The sequence below is a fragment of the Pararge aegeria genome, chromosome 19 (assembly GCF_905163445.1).
Source record: "Pararge aegeria chromosome 19, ilParAegt1.1, whole genome shotgun sequence".
Taxonomy (NCBI): domain Eukaryota; kingdom Metazoa; phylum Arthropoda; class Insecta; order Lepidoptera; family Nymphalidae; genus Pararge; species Pararge aegeria.
The window spans coordinates 12,554,419-12,574,935 of record NC_053198.1 but is presented as its reverse complement, the minus strand read 5'-3'; the positions used below and the strand labels follow the sequence as shown (position 1 = coordinate 12,574,935).

Sequence of the window (20,517 nt, the reverse complement as noted above, 5' to 3'; positions counted from 1 at the left end):
TGTACCGCTTGATAGATCTGTCAATTCGCTACTTTTCTACGTCATAAGAAGAAGTTACATAGGTATCTACTTTGATTTTCATTCTCATTTCTACCGACTAGATCCGTTTCAGCTAATTGCTTATTAAGTTGGAATCTCATTATGTTTTGGACCATACATATACCAGTTTAATTAGGTACAATTTTACAGTTAAAATCTTCATCAATTTATTTGCACTTTGTAAAAACAACGCTACTTTAAGTTAGAAATCGCATTTGATCTTGGCACCTCTAAGTATACACTATAATTTTTTTTTAAATTCAACATTAAGCTAGTCCTTGTCGAAGTCTCACCTGGTGGACAGAAATGAAGCCATGCTAAGATATTAGCTTGCTAACCCGTTAGGGGTATTGCAGTTATATTTAATCCATACCCCTAATCGGTTTCTACGTGGCATCATACCTTAAATCGCTTAGCGTCACGTCGTTGTCATTAAGGTGGTAACTAGCCACGGCCGAAGCCTCCTAACGGACTTATCTCTTTCCATATCTAAAAAAATATGCGTTTAGACTAAGCATGTGAATTATTAGTCAGCAATGCTTTGGAAGCCTAAATTTGCATTTATGAAGAGGGATGAATCCTCCCACCACTCAAATCTATTCAAAGACTAAGAAAAATTTAATTCGAATTTAGGGATAATTGAATGATTTGGCTACTTATGCTTTCTTTCATCATTGTGAAAGAAATAAACCGAAAAGATCGAAAGTCGTTAAGTATTTACGATGAGTTGCGAGACGTTCGCGGCCATAGCATTTATTTGTTTTGGGAATTGCATTGTGACGTAGGTCATGAGCGCCCGCTTCCTCCGCGGCGCTCCCCGACCCGGCTCGGTGCGTGCCGGTGCAAGCTCCTCCGCCGGCGGTAATTTGATTGGGCCCGAGCTGTCACCTATGCGCCGCAGTCGCCCGGCCGTCGCTCGCCGGCTATCGATTAGAGCCCCCCGCTCCCCGCCCACCGCCCCGCGCCCGCGAACCGGATCTCGTCACGCCGCCATTGTGTACCGCGACGCTTAAACGCATTCGTTTCTCCCGATGCGAAAACGACGCATTCCTTCCGCGCGCCCGCCCGCCCCGCCTGCCGCCCGCGCCTCGCGGCTCCTCGCAGGACCGCACCACCGCACGGATCCTCTCATTACACATTTACAGTTTCACCTCGCACACCGATCACGAACCACCGCACTTACCCGTTGACACTAGCTCACATGTCACTGCACATATTATACCAACAGTAAACATCCGTTGACGTTACCTTATCTGTCATGTTAGATGACGGGTTAACGTTTGAGGACGATGATTTTTTTTATTAATTCCACACAAGTTAGTCCTAGACTGCAATCTCACAGGGTGGTAAATGATGCTGCGGTCTAAGATGGTCGCGGGCAAATCTAGTAAGAGTATGGCAGGTTCATGAAACCTTTCTACTTGGCCCAGTTGTACAACTCTCCTACAAGGGTGGTACACAGTGGTAAATAAACTAAGACAATATAGTTGTAGAATGAATTAAAAAATTGGCCCGAGTCGGGAATCGAATTTGAGGCCCGGCTCCACAACGTACATATCTGCGCTGGAGAGAGTTCATTAACACATTATCTACCTTTCCAATATAAATGTAGTAATTTTTCCGTAGTAGCGTAAACAGAAACAGGTGAATATGTAAAAATTCCCACCCTTTGTTATAATAAAAAAATTAAACTTATCAGATCCTTGTTACTTGTTACACAACAAGGCAAACATTTACGTTCTTTAAACGAAAGAACCTGACATCAAAGATTCGCACTCACTTATATTTTATTCTTATAAGTATATATATTGAAAAATGTGTAAGTGCAAGTTGTGAACAAATAACATTGCAACATGTACATTCACTCCATGAGGTTACACCAGCGCGTCCGAGCAATTTGTCCGTGTTAAGTAGAATATGTAGAATATATATACTTTATATATATATATATATATATCTATCATTTCGAATAATTAAGCTGAAGATATAAGTTTCTTTGAACTCTTTTTCTCTGTCAAACAGTCAGTCGGATTTTATAAATCACGCTACGACTATTAGGAAAACGTATTTAAGTACAGCGCGGGCAAGCGATGCAGACGATCGGCGTATTTAGCTTAGCGAATGAATGTTTGTATGGGGAAAAATTAATTCATTAGAAGTTTTACGCGGACAAAGTCGCAGGGAGGTGACCCTTACTAGGAGATTAAGTAGTACGCTCGCAATCGTAGAATAGTTTTCGAGTGTCGAAACGCTGAAACGAAATATTAAAATGGAACTAAGTATCCACTTTTATTTTAAACCTTAAAATTGTCCAAAATTCTTCAGCTAGTTGTACTTTTGGCAGAAAACTTTTTATAGTTAATAGAAATCTGAAGTAGGTACAAAATTTGCGACCCTAAAATGAGTCGTGGTAAACGACATAGTAATATTAAACTATGACACGCCAATAAGACTCGACGTTTGCGGGCGTGCAAATCTTATGCATGTCGAAAACGAATGCAGACTTTTGCACGTTTATACTGGCTAATACCAACAAACCACTTGAATTGAGCTTACCAATCATTCCAGGTGAATTTTAGTAACTGACGCAATGTATATTTAACTGTAATATATCGGAGAAAGAAAAATGCATCATTTGTTTATGGCCTTCGCACACCATATCGACTTAACACCGACTCGACTGAAATGAAAGCATTCGAATTCGAGCTTATTTTACATGACATAAAACCACCTATGCAATATTTACTTGCCAGTCGCATACTACGAATAATTATTTGCGCGGCCCTGGTCATAATACTTCAAACAATATTTTAAAACACAATTTGAGTTGAGACTGTGTTTAGAGTCGATATGGTGTCTGAAGGCAATTACCCTGCTCGCGTCATTTACAGGACAGATCTGGTGAACAACTGCGGTAGCGCTCTAAAGCGAAGGCGAACCCAGGTCTTCCGAACTGCGACTGCTGTGGCATTCAAATTTGCGTCCTGTGTGCATCCAATCAGAATCAGCGCCTAAGGAGTCTCGTAATTGGTCGCCCGAAGAATGCTTTGAGCGCTACCGCTAGAGACCTTGTTGTTTTACGTCAATCATAATAAATAATCATCATTCTGCACTAATTGGAAGTACTAGTCAATCCGTTCTAGTTAGAAGACAAGATATGTATAGCATTCGAACGGGATAAAAAGCACATCAAGATTTACTATGTGATATTCAGTCGGTTATGGTCGCCATGTTGCATTCATTCCAACAATCACTGTCGCTATCTTATCGAAATGCTTAACGAAATTAATAACAATTGAAATAAACTAAAACTTAAAAGCCCCAAGTGAAAAAATTCTAGCGCCAGTACTGGTGTAAAATCTGAAAATGGTATGGTAAGGCAGTGAAATATTTAAAATCATAAACGCCCCGTGACTGTAAGTTATATCTTAAGAGGTACGCTGTTCAAAGATTCACCTATGCCGAATTCGAATCGGTAAACTAAATTGAGCTCTACAGATCACTCTATCAATTACCTTAATTATTAAAAAAAAAAAAAAAAACTTGTTTGTGAAGCATTCTTTCGATCAAATGTGTAGAGAATCGAACCCTTAAGATTATTTTCTTTGCAATTTCTAGTATTTTTACACGCACAGATATGTTCAGCTCTCGCTGAGGATGACAATTAAGGTATAACGCCTAACTAAGCTGAATAAGCTTTAGTCAAATGCGCTCGTCAAATATTGACGGAACCTCAAGACGACTTGAGACCCTTAGGTGATTTACATCAAACATGTACATTGAACGTTTTGCGTCCTAACTGGTCACTCCTCGCTTCCAATGCTCTTAAATATAAAAATAAATAAATATACTAAGACAATTCACACATCGCCACCTAGCCCCAAAGTAAGCGTAGCTTGTGTTATGGGTACTGAGATGACTGATCATTATTTTTTCTATGATTAACTAGCGTAGCTTCGCCGGGCTAGATTTTGCTTTATTTTATTTAAACAATAAACTTACATCATTAAGCTTTTAATAAAAGCTGTATTTGACAGTTTGACACTTCAAAAATAGGAGGGGTCCGATCGTCACCAAACTTTACAGGATTACTCGCCAGGTCAATCCGGAGATTGCCTAAAAGTTTCATTGAAATCGGTCTAGCCGTTTTGGAGCCTATACGGAACATACCCACACACTTTCTCTTTTATATATATAAATATACATAAATACTTAGAATATACGTATAAACATTCATGCTCATCACACAAACATTTTCCAGTACTGAGAATCGAACTCAGCAAGCAGGGTCGCTGCAAACTGCGCCAATGGGCCGGCGAATATGAATTGCCCTTATGCCCTTGTTTACTGCCACATGTCTTAGTAGCAGTTGTAGGCTGAACAGTACTTCCATTACCCACCCACCTTTAAACGTAAACAGCGTTTAAAGGTGGATATTGGAGATACTGTTACTGGAAATAATAATGTTCTCATGGCGTCTGAAGTCTACCAATCCAAACTTGGTCAGCGTGGTGGACTCCGGATTAAACGCTTCTTATTCTGGGAGGGAGACCCGAGCCCAGTAGCGATGGGTCGATGATGATGAATGGAAATATAATAACGCAAACCAAAACTGCAAAAAAATCTTTCTCATTAATGGACTACCTCGTTGGTCTGGCGGTTAGCATGTTTAACTATAGACGAGGTCCTCGGTTCGAATCCTGGCTCTGGTCACAAACACCCTTGACTCGCGCTTTATTAGCTTATCAACTTTAACGAAAATCAGTTCACAACTTTATGATATTTAGCCATAAAAATAACGGGTCTCTTGAGACTCCAACAATCGAACAGCTTAGCGATTTTTTTTTAAAAAGCTTGTGTTGTATGTAACGTCTGTAAGTGATTATTAACTTGTGTTAATTCTTGAAAAGGTGGTTCACAATTTGATGCCTATTTTTTTTTATCAACAGACTTCGTGAAAGGCGGCGGTTCTCCATTCGGTGAGTTTTTTTTTTTCTTTATGTATGCACACTAATTCCCTCTCGTCTCTTCTTGGTTTTTGATTTTGTTACTTTTTCTCAACTAAGGTAGTTAGTTATAGTTACGACTCCAAATGTTATACTTAGGCTATTGGCAGAGGGCCACTCGCAGCACGCAATCATTCGCGCGGCCCGAACACCGAATACCGAACACAGTGTTTCAAGATTTCAAAGGCGTGTGAAGTCCACCAATCCGCACTTGGCCAGCGTGGTGGAGACCCGTGTCTCGTAGTGGGCCTGTCATGGGTTGATATTGGTGATTATTATGAACTGAAAAGCGTCTAGAGATTGCGACAAACAAATGTATAAAAATATACAAAGCATGCCGAGGATAGCGGGAACTGTCGTTTCATCTCATACATTCATTCCCATCACGCCAGAACTTCCGCGTTGCGAATGTACCAAGTAGTAAAAGATTTGTTCGCTTGCAGTCGAGGAATCGATTTCGCATATCAAACTCAATATTTTTAAAGTTGAATGAACCTATTGTCATTCAATCGGTAATCGTGTACTTTTGATTTTTGTTATACAAACGTTTTTTACTTTATAAAGAGCTATTAAATTGTTGGCAAATTTGAGCTTTAGCTCAATGTGTATAAGATCCTTTTTACTCCGATGTTCAAGTATTTCCATACGTGAAAACGACTCCTCGATTGCGAGCGAGCAAATCTTGTAAACTCTATGATCACATTATTACATCTGCCATGCAATCAGTTTTATCAGTACAGCTTACTGTAACAGTGCACGTCAGAGGAAGTACAACCGCAATTTTATGTTACGAAAATGAAGCATTATTAATGAATAATTATTCACTGCAAAGTCAAAATCTCCCTAAGGACGCTCCGGTGTCGACGCAAAGCGTGTGTAGAAAGTACATTGCCGAAAATCGGTTGGGTATAAAGATTGAATTATAAATTACACCATACAGGTTCTCCTGCCTTTCGCGAAGCAAATTTTGCTTAATGTTCTTAATATGAAATTCCGCAAAGTACTACCTAAATGGTTATTTCTGACGACAACCAGCATTGTTGCAATGCTGTATTCCGGTCTGAAGGAAGGGCGTAGTTGCCGGTGTAATTGCAGGATAAGACAGATGAGGAACATGAGGCACATAAGGGTGGCAAGTTTCAGAGCGTGGTCCTTAAATGCCCTGCGACGTGTTGCTCTGTTTATAGGCGAAGATATTCCACTTACCATCAGGTTGGTCATCTTATTGGTCCGTCAATCATAACTATAAAAAAAAGAACACAATTAAATAATACATCCGTCACACCCTTCTTCGCCGTAGTCGGATAAAAAAACCAGTAGATACAATATAAATGAACCCATCATCGGCCCCGGAAACAAAAAGTCCGCATCGCACAGATATTTTTTCTACTTACAATAAAAAAAATATTAAAAAACAAAAGCATAAATATGTATGCAGCCTAAATGGCCTGCACTGGCATTCATGCTTTTGTTTAAACTGCTCATTTGGTATTACAATGCCACAAGTACCATGAGTGTATGCACCGTAGTTAGGGCTACCACAGCGGGGTAAGACTCATTTTAACCCTCGATGCAATTAGTGGGGAGGTATTAAGTTTAACGTGTATATCTGTGTTACTGTCTCTTACATCGTAACTCAATCAAATGTACTTATTGACGTGACAACGTCTTATAATTCGATGGAGCCGGCTGCACGCACGAAAAAACATGTCGTATGCGGCGTTACCTCGCTCTGAGGCGTTCCATTCAAGGCTTGAAGTACAAGCGAGAGCGCGGAACGAGCGACAAAGAGGCACAGTCGGCCTCCGTGTTCGACATCTGTCTCTCTCCTACTTGAGTGAGCGATGCGTCCGCGTGGACTGCTTCTATACAATAATACATTTACATGTTTTCGGCAAGGATGAAGTGCAGTGAAAAGTGAATGTGGTGTCAATTGTTTATAGCAACGATAATATCTATCAAACAAATAAAATTAAAATTTTCTTTTGAAAAATGCAACCATTCCATCAGTATTTTCTTACGACGTTGTCACGTTCAACTATCCACAGACAACCAATTTTTTTTAATGCGGTTTTTCTGTCTTTTTTTCCATATACGGTCATAGCTGACTTGATCTAGATTGTTCTTAGCTACAATTTATGATGTTCTGTTCAGGCGTTTGAACCCTATCAGCTTATTTCCTACGTAACAAAATGGTCTTACCACCATCGCTGTTATGATATCACCTTAACTTTTTAGTTATGGTAGATACATAATCAACAGTTAAAATAAATACATAATCACTTTATAATAACTGCTTACCGTATAGGTATGGATGGTTCTCTTTTTCGAAATTCTAGTTGGAAAAAGAAGAAGAAAAGACTGGTAATTGCGTTAATTGCTAAAAAAAAACATTTTGGATATTCTAATCGTAACCTATTTATATGCAATATGGCTTAGTAAGCGATTATTTTTAGAATAAGAATCATCCAAGGGTTGGGATACCTAAAAATATTTTATAAATATACTTAATATGCAACTTTTTCGATCCAACGGTAGTCACTAAAAACGAACAGATTTCTTAACACGTGTTGACTTAAGACGTGTGAAGCACCCAACACCCCGAAACGATACTTGGTTGATCGTTATGTAAAATTCATCTTCATTTATATCAGTTATTCATAGTTACAAAATATAAAGATGAGTGTTGGCAGCCCTAATAATATTATATTTAATATATTTGGACACTGTAAATTTGTAAAGGATTTTCAAAGTCAGTGCCCTATGTTATTTGTCAAAATATGATTTACTAATACACCCCCCCTAAACCCCTAAACTGACCTCATCTGGTTTAGTTTAACCGCTTCCGCATATACTTTTTTTATTTATTTTGACTTTCTTACCCACGTTTTGCAAATGCTGCTTCGTATACACGAACGAATATTAGTGTTCGTGTTATATGAGTTCAAATATCAGACAACGTTGTAGTATCTCAATGTAATAGATCATCATAGTGTGGCCAGGTTCAGCTTGTATTAGATAAATTATAATTGTGGTCGATGCCACAATAGCTCACACCACAACTCCCAAGGAGTTGTAGTGTGATGGAACAACTCCAATTTGATATTATGTAGAATAAATTATCAGAAGTAATGCACGGACGAAATCGCTGGGAACTGTTCATGCTGAATACGGCATAATAAATAATACACTTTATCAAACAATTAAGAGTAATAAAACTACCCTTACAATAGGATGTGTGGGATAGGCCCGTGACACTTCTGCACAAAAGCTATCAAAAAATTTTTTTTTTTTTGAAATTCAGAAGGAGCTCGCGTCTCATCTTTGTACTTTATACTACGCCCCCAAGGCGTATTGGCGATAAGTACATAAATTAAACATTTTTATTATTTTTTTTTATTCTTACATTTTTCTCTCTGGAGACAGTTATTCTTTAGTCCATGCGAAATCGCAGATGCCAGTAATTATCATGAACCTGCGATAGGCCTATTTGATGTCGCGAGTTCAAATTGTTTTTGATACCCCGAGATTTAATCTCTGGAAATAAATGGCGAACTTACCTCTAATTGATCAGACTGTATACAACTTGGCATGCCATATGGTTTTTGCAGCAGAATTGCCTGAATACATTCGATAGCTTGGCACGGTTTGTGTTTGAGCGACAACAGTTTCGTTCTTCAATTCCCGATCATTAAAGGTTTTTGCAGGTGCATTCTGGTGATCCGTTGTAGGATAAGGTATTGGACCTTATCCTATAGATATTTTTAGATATCTTTATAACTAATGTAAATCGACTTCTATGCGTCATAATTCTTGATTCCAAACACTTAACACCTTTCTAATGACAATACTTATATTGGATACAAGCAGGCGTTATTTTGCAGAAATCTATAATATATTATAAAAATTAAGCTTAATTTGCTATACTCCGCGAACAGCAGGATGTATGGTGTAATTTGTAATTTCTTCAATCCGTGTACTCCACTACAAACAGATGCTCGGCAATATACCCTGTGTTTGGTGTAGAGGGTCGGTGCCTTTTTGACTATTATCAGCCTCTTTTTTATTAATTTAATTTTATAACTAGGTTAAAGCAAACTCTTTTTGTTGTGCTTCGAAGAAGGGATTTCGAATTGTTCCCGTGTTCGGTTAAAGATTTTAAGGTCTTCATTCAACATATTTAAATTTTAATTTTATGAAGATCCGATTATGATCATGAAATACGGAGAGAGAAACTCTTCAATGAACCATATAAAATCATTCACCATCTAGTAAGTTAAGTCAATAAAACGGGTTTTTTCAACTTACGCTAGTTAGAGCGCATATTTATTCGCACGTTAATGTAAAACCCTAATATTGTTTTATATAAATTATAGATAGGTACGTCAACCAATGCGACTGAACATTTCTAAACGTTATTTTTTCATCTCTTCGGAACAGTAGTTCCTTCTGGATGAAATGTCATCTCCTACCACTGATGTGTCTGCAAAATTTCTTGACGGCCGGTTGAGAAGTTAAGGCGTAGAAAGCCTTAACTAACAAACAAAGTCACATTTTCATTATTTTAATATTAGTTACAATTATATAATGTTTTAACTTCATTCACGTGTCAACTTGTAGCTAAAACCCTGATTGTTTAATATATATGACATTCTTAACTGCGAACGAAATTCATATTGTGATGTAGTTTTTTACACATTTTCATATAATTACAATCAAGTTAATAACCAAACATTGTGATAACAATTTTACAAGAGAATCAAAGCTAGATTGTTATCCCTAATATCACTATTTTAATTGAAGACCTCTTTATTACAATTTTAAAGAACGCCATGAGACGGCTTTTGGTATGTACCTTCTCATAAAAATGTTAAGTGCATTTATCGCTGCCGTATTCTCGGACCACAGGCTAAACAAAGTACTAAATTATCTTTCCCATGATCGCTTTTATGACATTGAAAGATACTCCATTGTGATTTTATACTTTGTTGAAACGAATAAATGTAGACATTTGAATAACAATTACCCATACTGCCTGTTCATTATTATTGAGAGCAGCTTACGTGTTGAATATCTCGTTTGAATTACAGATCCAACTCGACACGAATGATAGTTGTATCTTTTATTTAATAGCAAATGTCGTTGACCCCTATGAAAATAGCAGAAGCGTCGCGGTTTAACACTAGGTACCTTCAGCGGCCGCGCGCATGCCTGTTTCTAAGGTCGCGCCCGCCGCTGCCTTCCGATGAAAATGATTTCAATTAAAATGGCATTTATGCCTCATGCTGCGGATCGCATTGCGGCCGTACTCCCCGGACTTTGCGGCCCTCGAGATGAGCTCCGGATACTGTGGCCGCATCTTACCATCGGCCGTTGTTGTCACTGCGGTGTTTCGCGAGCGGGCAGATTTATTTGGACGTACCCCCTTCGGGAGGTGGGGGGCCGGGCGTGCCACCCACCGCGCCACCTCCACACATTTGACTGGATCAATAAGTAAGCAAAGGATGCCCGAGCAGAAAAACCATACACCCGACCACCCCAAGGGGGCACACGTAACCAACCCCCCACTAGCGGGGGGGAGGGGCTCCACAGATTGCCATTTTCTCTTTGCCTACGCTTTAATTAGTTGCGTAGTGACGCGTGTGGATCCATAATCCGAATTTATTAAATTGCCGAGAGTCGTATTCTCAAACAAACTAATAAAATTCGAACTTCTGCAGGCAACCGAACACGTTATAAAATTAACTGCCGTACGCCATGATGGAATATAATAGTGACTGGAGCTAAGATTACAAAAACTGTGACAGACAAAACGTTCATAACAAAACATTTTTTTTATAAGCCCGTAAAAGCTCGCGACGCTCGCCCGTGCTGGTGTAAACGGGCTGTATATAAATATCATAAACCTAACGCTATATTATATCACGATCGGAATAAAGCTGTTCCATTTAATGCTAATCTTGAGTCTATAGCGCTGGCAATGCCACCATAGGAAAGATAAGATAAGAAGTGATACGCCGCACCCCATCTGAAATAGACAACCAAGCTTCCTGTATTTTATGTATGTTTAATTTAACCGAATTGTTTAGCGAATATTTAATATTTTCCATACCTACAAATATAGGGTAATTTGTATTTAGAGCAGCGTGGAGGTTCTGAACTCGAAATCTCCTATTGACTAAGTAGTCATAAGATAGTCACAGCGATGTTATAAGACAAAGAGATAACAACTTCGTAGTGCTAATAATATTAGCTTAAAAAAACCACGAACAAATTACGGTAAGAAAAACAAAAGCTTTCAAAGGGCATTCATGTATAATAAATTACCTAACTACATTAAAGTAGAACAAAATTTCAAAATTAAAAAAAAAAAAAAAACTTAATACCTTTGTCTAATTGACAAAACCTGAGTGCGGTACTGGCTATATATGACAATATGAAGTATTTATTAATTTACCCTCAAGTTTTTTTCATATATTTTCTGATGTGTAGTTATATTTATGTATGTAGTTTTAACACAACGTACTCTCATATTTCTCGCGAGACCTTACTACTTATTAAATCGGCCAATGTCAATCACGACTAGTAGAAGAGTTTTTAATGACGAGAATTCGTCTGCCATAGTACTACCGCCATGGTTCTTTTTGCCGCCAAGCAGCATTAGTGTGTTGGTCTGAAGGGCGTGGTTGCCGGTATAATTACAGTACGGGTACATGAAGCTTAACACTTACACTTCAACTTTCAGGACATATTCTTTGCATGCTCAGCAACTCTATTTATAGGCGATCCTGTTCCACTTATCATCAGGTGCTACTTGCACAATTTATTCTATAAAAACAGCAATAGTCACACTGGTATGTAAGTACCTATATTCTATATTCCTGGTCTGTATTGACGGAATTGGCGACCTAAGTTCGTTATTTAAATTATATTTATGTAAATGGAATTTTTCTGGCCCCCTCATGTCCTCGACTTGAGCGACTAGAACATTATTTCTGCCTAGGGTTCCCATCCGTCTCTATTTTCCCGGATTTTCCCTAATAAAGGTTTCGAAAGTTTTCGGTTTTCAATGTCTAAATAAACTTATATGAAATGCCAACCAATTAGCTGCTAGTGCTTCCCAACTAGGAAAATAGTATAGTACCTACTGCATGTGTAGGATAATAGTATACCTAGTACTGTAAATCTGGTAAATCAGCCACAGGTTGAGGAGTGCAGCCTTGCAAATATCTTTTCCGACCTGACCTGAATTGAAATTGTGCATAACATCAAACAAGGTGCACAATAAATGTAACTCAATAAAGAAACCGTGATTTTGGATTTGTTGGTTTTCGATTCCATGATATTTTTAAAGCTATTCATTCATCCATGCATACAAACAAGTCAAAGAACAGTGGGGAAAACTAAAGTTTTTTGTTGAAAACGTAAGCCTGTATTTGTTAAACATCGTTTTCAAATTTTAACCTGGGTTAGTGAATTGATGGTAACCCTATTCTATTTTTATCCTACCCACAAAGCTCCCGAATCGGTATTATATAATACATAACAAGTTTTATTAAAATATAATAAAGTACGTATGTATAAACATTGCCAGATCCGGTCCCTCCAGAGTTTAGAGTGTAAAATCCAAAAAAAATAATTGGTCCTTTTTTAAAATCGGGATTTGTGCATTCCTTGATGACAACCCTAACCGCAATAAGTCCCGGATAAGTTACAACTAACATAAGTCATAACAAAAGTTACTATATAAATAAATGCCGTCATAATGTTTCATATATTCATGAGGTACTCGAGACGTCTATGTCGTGATTCTACATTCCACTTGTTTGCCTGCTTGCTTCTTAGAATGTTACGATCAAACCGCATTTCATCAGATCCCGTTATCCTTATGGTACATAGAAAATTATTGCACAACTCTTAAGCTCCCTTATTCGCTATGACTTTTAAGACGCAATCACGCGTAAAACGAAATACCGATTAATGAGAATAATGTTAATCAATATTCAACATTTTACGAAGTAGCCTAGTTTTTGAATGAACTTTTTTTTAAATCTAAGCATCAAAGTGACAGATCGAAATTGTATGCTATTACTAGCGGTTACTACCCGCGACTTACCTAATCGTAATCGGTCGTAAAATAAATTAAGTACGATCGATTCAGATCTACCGATTATGCAAAAAAAATCATAAGAGTCTGTCAAGACTTTTCGTGGGAGTGGAACACTATTTCGCGAGAATTTTTTGTATTAGATTTATATTAACCTATTGATCTCTGGAATTACGGTGTCGGATTTAAAACATCTTTTATATCCAACGCATTATATGTTACATGATAGTATTTGATAGCCCATCTATTCTTGAGAAAGGCTGCTATTTATGCATTTTCAATTTTCACACCAAAATAAGGGGATGAAAGTTTTTATGAACGTCGAACATTTTTCAATTTATACCCATGAAAACTGGTATTTGACAATTAAAATACATGTTTCAGTTAACACCATCTTAAAAAGCGGCTTTAGATGAGTATATGATTTAGTATCTCGCGTTTTTGCGGTTTGACTGTCTTAGAAAGTAAAATACAGACTCGCCCGCAGAGACCATTAAGACACATACATGACTTTTAATGGATACATCTTCTCCCTCAATTTTACGCAGGACTATGTTCTGTGAAAACACGCGCTGTATGAGCCTGGCGTATACATTTTACGAACTTTTTTGTGGCACTTTATAAAAGGGTTCCAAGTCTTGAAAAAGAAAATGTAGCATGTTATTTTTCTTCTCATCAGTTTTCTACAAACTTTTTGTCACAGAATGAAGTCTCGAAAGATAAAAATAAATTCATTTCTTTGTAGTCCCGAAACTCTCGAGTCTAAATTTGCTCACCTCCAAATTATAAAAAAAAATAATGTAAGGTGATAATAATGAGACTTACCTACCTCCTCAAGGCGTGTCTACTGTATTGTATAGCAGAGGCGGAGTTATTCTTATCAAATTAAATTTAGTATCAATTTACTATAGTAAGAAAGTGTCGTAAAATTACATGTACATTAATTGTATGATTTCATCCAACACGTGGACACGTGGACTCGTTTCTCACATTTTGTAAATAGGTTGTTTCAAAAGTTGGAAAAAATTGTCCAAAGGAAAAATTTTATTTCTTTACTTTATATGGCTTGCTTGACGCATTTTGTCCAGAACTTGTTTATATATACCCCTGATGCAAAAGGGGTTGTAAGTTAGGCCGCTCGCCGAGGCAGGAGGTTGGAGAATACCAATTTCTATAAATACGGATTTGTACTGAGAATCTCAAGATGTAAAAACCCAATACCAAACAATTTGAAATTCTGACTAAACACGAGACCTCGTGAATCAAAAAACGCTTACCACTAGACCAACGAGGTAGATAACTCATAAGGATGGCGATAGACTAATTTTAATGCAGTTATTTTCTATTTGAAGGGGCAGTTTGAATTGAAAAAAACTTAATTATATCGTGATGATTCTAAGCAATAGATTATTTCGCTTCTCAGCAGGCGTGCGTAGCAGTTTCAGGCATATATACCTAGGTAATAATGTTCATATTACTTCAAATTGTCTAACCGACATGTTTGCTATGCAATGCCATCTAACCTAGATGCGATGCTCGCCAACTGCCAGCAGATGTATCCCTTGATTGGGCTAATTAATATTATGCAAAATGGGCATATTAATTCGATGCACTTAATATGAATAGATTTTTTTATTCTTTACTAGCTGTCGCCCGCTTTCTTTGAATGCTTTAAGTCTCTTAGTGTGGGCGTGAAGAAAGGACATACAAGCAAACACACTGACATTTATAATACCAGTTAGGATACACCTCATACGAAACAGATCTTCCGACAACCGAGCATCCTCGGGATATCATATTGACATCAATACTTAAAATTGCTAAGTGAGTAAGTCTATTCAGTCTGCATGCCTTTAAGATCCCTGTTATGTGGTCAAATGCATTTTACAAGCATGTTGGTAGACGGGCGTCGGCTACTACTTAGATTCGGCACTTACACTGTACAGCCGCAGTTTATATTGGTGCATGGCGTTTCGGAGAAGTAAGATGACCAATATCCGTATTACCTTATTGTGATTTAGAGGTTGTATAACAATGTATTATTAAGTAATTTATTACATAGTATTTATTTTCACATAGTTTTCCAAAATAGCCTGTGGGCTTACTGCAAACTACTTAAGCAAATGAACTATAAATCATTGATGCCCGGGACTAAACCGGGGTAACTCTTAAATCGGATGCCTAAATATTTTGGGTCATGCGTAAAGAAAAAAACGTTTCACCAACTCTTAGATGATGACTCTTAGCTTAAGCTACGTTAGGTACCATCTATAGTTACGACACCGTTTCGGCTGTGCGTAATGTTTAGGGAACTTGAAAACGGACAAGACAAGTAATTAGTTTCTTTTTTTTTTACCTGGATTTATCATACGAAAAATGAAAAATCTATACTTATAATAAAACTGTAACTGGAAGATTTCTATACATTTAATATATTTTGAAAATTTTGACCGGGGGATGCTTTATAATCGATACTGAGTCCAAAGCAGATTTTTATTTAATGTTTCTCTGTCTGTCTGTCTGTCTGTCTGTCCGGCAGACAGACAGACAGACAGCATCACGTTAAAACACATAATGGATTTAAATAAAATGTGGCATAGTGGTAGCTGATATTCCGGATCAACATATAGGATAAATTTTATCCCGATAAACAACAAGTTTCCTTCGGGAAATTGGATGAAATTTTTTATCATTTTTACTTCATAGCTCCGTTAAATTTGAACCGATTTGGATAATCCTTTTTTTATTTAGTTTATACTATCAAGCATGTATCGTCTTATTTTAATAAAGATCTGATAAATATTGTCGGAGATAAAGGACGTAACTCTTCACAAATAACAGCAAGTCGCAAGGACAATGTTCGTATGCATGCGTACCAGTAGTAGTAGGACTAATACTATAAATGCGAAAGCTTGTGAGGTTGGATGTATGGATGGATGTATGTATATACTAAAATAATGACAACTTACTCACTCAGTATATCACGTAAAATAATAGTAGGTACATAGCAAGCCACGATGATTATGATGTTAGCATCAGATCTATCCTAGCTTCTCGATTGACACAAACGCGGACGAAGTCGCGAGGGTCGGCTAGTATGACAATAAAAACACAAAATACCACGTCTTGTGACAAGAATCATTGACAAATTAGGTTATATGAGTTGCCTCGTGAAAATCGATTGATGAAAGGTAAATGTATACCTACCTAGGAATCTTAATTAAATTACGCGTTACTTACTTAGGCATTGCCTTGTACGTCGTTAGTGAAAGGCATAAGAATGCATTGACACTTAGCGCTCTTACCTAAGGCATATACCAAGTAGTGGATGCTCACTTACGAAAAACAAAAAATGCTACCTAGTAGAATAGGTAGGTACTTATGTATTTGCCAGATTCTCCATTACTCCCAACAATAGTATTGCGAATTGCGATCGGAATTAATGCGGCGCTTGCCTTAGCATCCAATCTTTTTTGTTCCCCTCCCCTTCTACTAATGCCAATAATGGGCTTACTGTATCGGATTCGAGCTAAATGGACGATGTTTGGCGATATGTCTTTTGTGTTTATTTTATCTGGTTGCTACTAGCAACCGGTTTTTAACTTCACTTTTCGATTCAATGTTCGGCCCGAATCCGAGAACCTATCCAACGTATTGGTATCAAACGATTCGAACACATCCATGCTAATATTTTAAATGCGAAAGTGTTTGTTTGTTACCTATGTTTAACTAAACTGCAATATCGATTTTGATGAAATTTTCCATTGGGATCGCTTGCATATGAGTGATGAAAAATGGATATCGAACATCTATAACTTAGGTTGACAGTTAATTCTTGTTTTAGAAATATAACCCTTATTTTAATATAAAAAAAAAAAGATTTATATCAGCAATTTTAACGGAAACTTGGAGAAACCTTGCCAAAAATTAAGTCAAATGTAAATCCTTCTTTTGAGGATAGGTGGAACGATATACCTGTAGGAATTGACTGACGGCTGATCACTTTCAACGATAAAGGTTTTACTCATTTGAACCCGCTCATAATATTGTACTACGTAGTTAGTAGCTAGCTATAAATTTGGTATTTATTTCCCCACAGAGCCCCTTTTTATTTGTGACAAAGTATGTTCAACACTCTTATTAGACTAACAACCTTCCTATGTGCCTCTCTTTACCTCGATGTTAATTGTAAACAGTAAAAGAGACCTTAAAAGTTACTTTGGCATTCGTCGATTTGGTTAGCTTTGAAGTTGGAACTTCCTTGCAACCAATTCAATGTTAGACTAAAGACAGTCGTAAACTATATTATATTATCTACTTAATCCGATGTTAATTATAAAGGCGATCGTAAAAGTTTCATTGACTTTCGTCATTAGCCCGATCGCCATGTTATCAAGGTGAGCTTTTATGACGCGTACGGCATTAGTGCGGTGAGGTGTCTGTGTGAGACTGCGTGGTAATAATAAGTAGCCACCAGTCACCACCCCTCGCCAGCGGCCCCCACCCCACAGACCGCACGCGCGCGTCACCACACAAAAGCCATCTTAACTCCAAACCGGTCCTCGATATCGCCAACTTTTAAATTAAACGTAATGAATGAAATATGAATGTGACCCAATTCAAGCTTCAACTTTCATTATATCTAGCTACTCACTGGAATACAAAGTAGCCTAAATTAAAACATTAATAACATAAGATTTTACCTAGGTACCTGTTATTTAATAACTACATACGACAAACACAAACTGTGTGGCCTATACCTACCTGTTTAGTGTGTTAAATACTGCCAAAATTAAAAAAAAACATTTAATAATTATTTTAAGTAAAGATTAAACAGATAAAGAATGTGTTTATTTTAAATCTTTATTTGTATGTAGTAAAGTTTTGTTTGTATAAGCGTGTAATATAATAAGAACGGTTTCGGGCATTGATGTTCGAGGTAGCCATGTCGCGTTGCGTCGCCGCGCAGGGCACGCTTTTGTCATAAGCACATAGACGCCGCCTATGTGGTTGACCTCTTATGAATGTATAAATGTACCTACCTGAAACAATGCGATCTGTTTTAGCGTTACCTTTCATTTTGAAGCACGAATGAGACAAATATCATTCAATAAGTAGTATTTTCTATTGTTCTCTGTTAAACCAGGAATGTTTTGTGATTACCTTACCTTGATAGCCTTGTGATTAATTTCACACTCCGTTTCGAGGGGACCGAGTTCGTTCCCCGGCACGCACCTCTGACTTTTCAGAGTTATGTGCGTTTTTAATTTGAGCAATTGAAATAACGCTTGCTGTAACGGTGGAGGAAAACATCGTGAGAAATGCAATGCATACCTCAGAGTTCCCCATATCGTTCTCAAAGACGTGTGAAGTCTGCGAATTCGCACTTGGCCAAAATACGGCCCTTCTAGTTCTAATAACAGATCCATGTCCTGTAGTGGGCCGGTAATGGGTTGATAATGATGCTTAAGATGTTAGCGTTAAGGTACACCATATTATGCATTACTTATCTAAAAGAACGAACGATCTTATTTAGCTTTACCGCTCTAACTGTAACTTAATTTATTCATTCAAGGGCAATTGTATATTATTTTATAACAAATTACCAAATTAAATCTTTGAGTTGTCTCTCAATAAGTTCAAAGTTTATATAAAACGTAAGCTTACAGAAAAATCCTATTATAACATTAAGGATTATTTAAACGATAAAAAAGCTTTACTGGAAGATGGTAATAACAAAAAAATAAATTTACCCGGCTAAGTTTGTTGTGGGCTCTTCTTAGACCAGGGCGCGTTTGGAACCCTCGTAGCTTTAGATTTAAGTTGGCGAACGAAGTTATCACCATCCCGTTACAATTATGTAAACAAATATGTATGAACGCTTCATAAGTGCCTGTGATAGGCCTACATGAATAAAGAAATTTTGAATTTGAATTTGAATTTTGAATTTAATATCAATAGACACAACTATCGTTTAATAAGTAGCCTTTTATAATCCTCGAAATTTGAACCTGTGTTTTTTGTTCTCACGTTTATGTTCGTAACTCATAATGTCGGCTTATTAACTTTAGTATTCCAAAATTTGCCTTTTGCTCTCTTGTAGAGATTTGTTTTATTTTCTTTTGTTGTTCTTCCTATGCACTATTTTGTATTAATCCGCCAACACGCGTTGAAGTAGCAGTGGTAGGTCTCATTTCTCCAAATTTCTCTCAATTAGCACATTAAGGTTTTAGATTATCGATTGTTTATTTTAGGAGTTGTGCAAGTAGATCTAAACTGTATATTCTAACCTACATATGAACTAAACTGTTATTAAAAATAATCTAAAATTACGAGATTTTCCGTAGGCGACGAAGCTAATCTCATCACAATGTAAGATAAACATACACTATCGGTAATGCTATCTATATTAGAATTTGCATGAAATGTGAATAAAACATTTTGAGTTAAAATTTAAAATTCTATTGAATAAGTAGTTTGCCTTTGAGAAAATTATGAGAGCAAGTGATAATTCAATAACTGAAATTAAAAACGCCGAAGATTTACCCACTAGGCTTTTACCGCTTACACTATCATGACATCCTAAACATATACTATCATGACATCCTGTTGTAAAATACAGATTTTGTTTAAAGTTGGTGTGGAATATGTGTTTTCATCGAATCGCATAACTGTTTGGCTGCGAAAACTGTGAAGTGATATTGTTATCGTGCGCTTAAAAAACTAGTTTAAAGTTTTAACAACGGTTTAATACAGTACTACATCATCATCATCACCCTCCTAAAAAGAAGTATCTAATTGCCTCGAGTGAGATTTTCTACCTATTCGATCGCGTTTAAATTAACTACGATTTGTATGGCATCAGAAGAGCGCCATCTAGTTGCAATAGTTGGAAACAGTATTGTTATTAAATGGCGATAATAATATAGTATAGGTAGACGTGGGTAAAATAACTCACACTTAGCGCTCTCGAGAGCTTTTTTTGTCTCGTGATAACCATGTTTATTTAGAGCTGGGTGGGGTACCTTTTTTAACTTAGATAATGTTCGTGTTGAAGCCATTTTAAAGCAGGTTCACCACTCATTTTCAGTAGCAATGGAGGAGGAATCTTCAGAGCTCCCGGGAGGCGGAGAAGGCCTGCCGCCGAAGCAGCGGCACCAGGCCAAGCACCGCGAGCTGTTCCTGTCGCGGCACGTGGAGACCCTGCCCGCCACGCACATCCGGGGCAAGTGCACCGTCACACTCCTCAACGAGACAGAGTCGCTGCTCAGCTATCTCAATAAGGATGTGAGTATGTACCGCCGCACAGAGACCATCGCCGTTCGCCATCATTTATTTATTATATCTAGAGGGTTCTCCGATCTA

The 20,517-nt window shown here is 37.4% G+C and overlaps 1 protein-coding gene across 1 annotated transcript in view; it reads left to right on the top strand.

Moving 5' to 3' along the window:
- Window positions 1-20,517, top strand: part of LOC120631978 (metastasis-associated protein MTA3) — a 109,495-nt gene that overhangs the window by 68,550 nt on the left and 20,428 nt on the right. Inside the window, exons 4-5 of the mRNA XM_039901700.1 lie at window positions 4,989-5,018; window positions 20,243-20,439. Of these exons, the coding sequence (XP_039757634.1) occupies window positions 4,989-5,018; window positions 20,243-20,439 (227 nt within the window). The remainder of the gene's footprint in view (window positions 1-4,988; window positions 5,019-20,242; window positions 20,440-20,517) is intronic.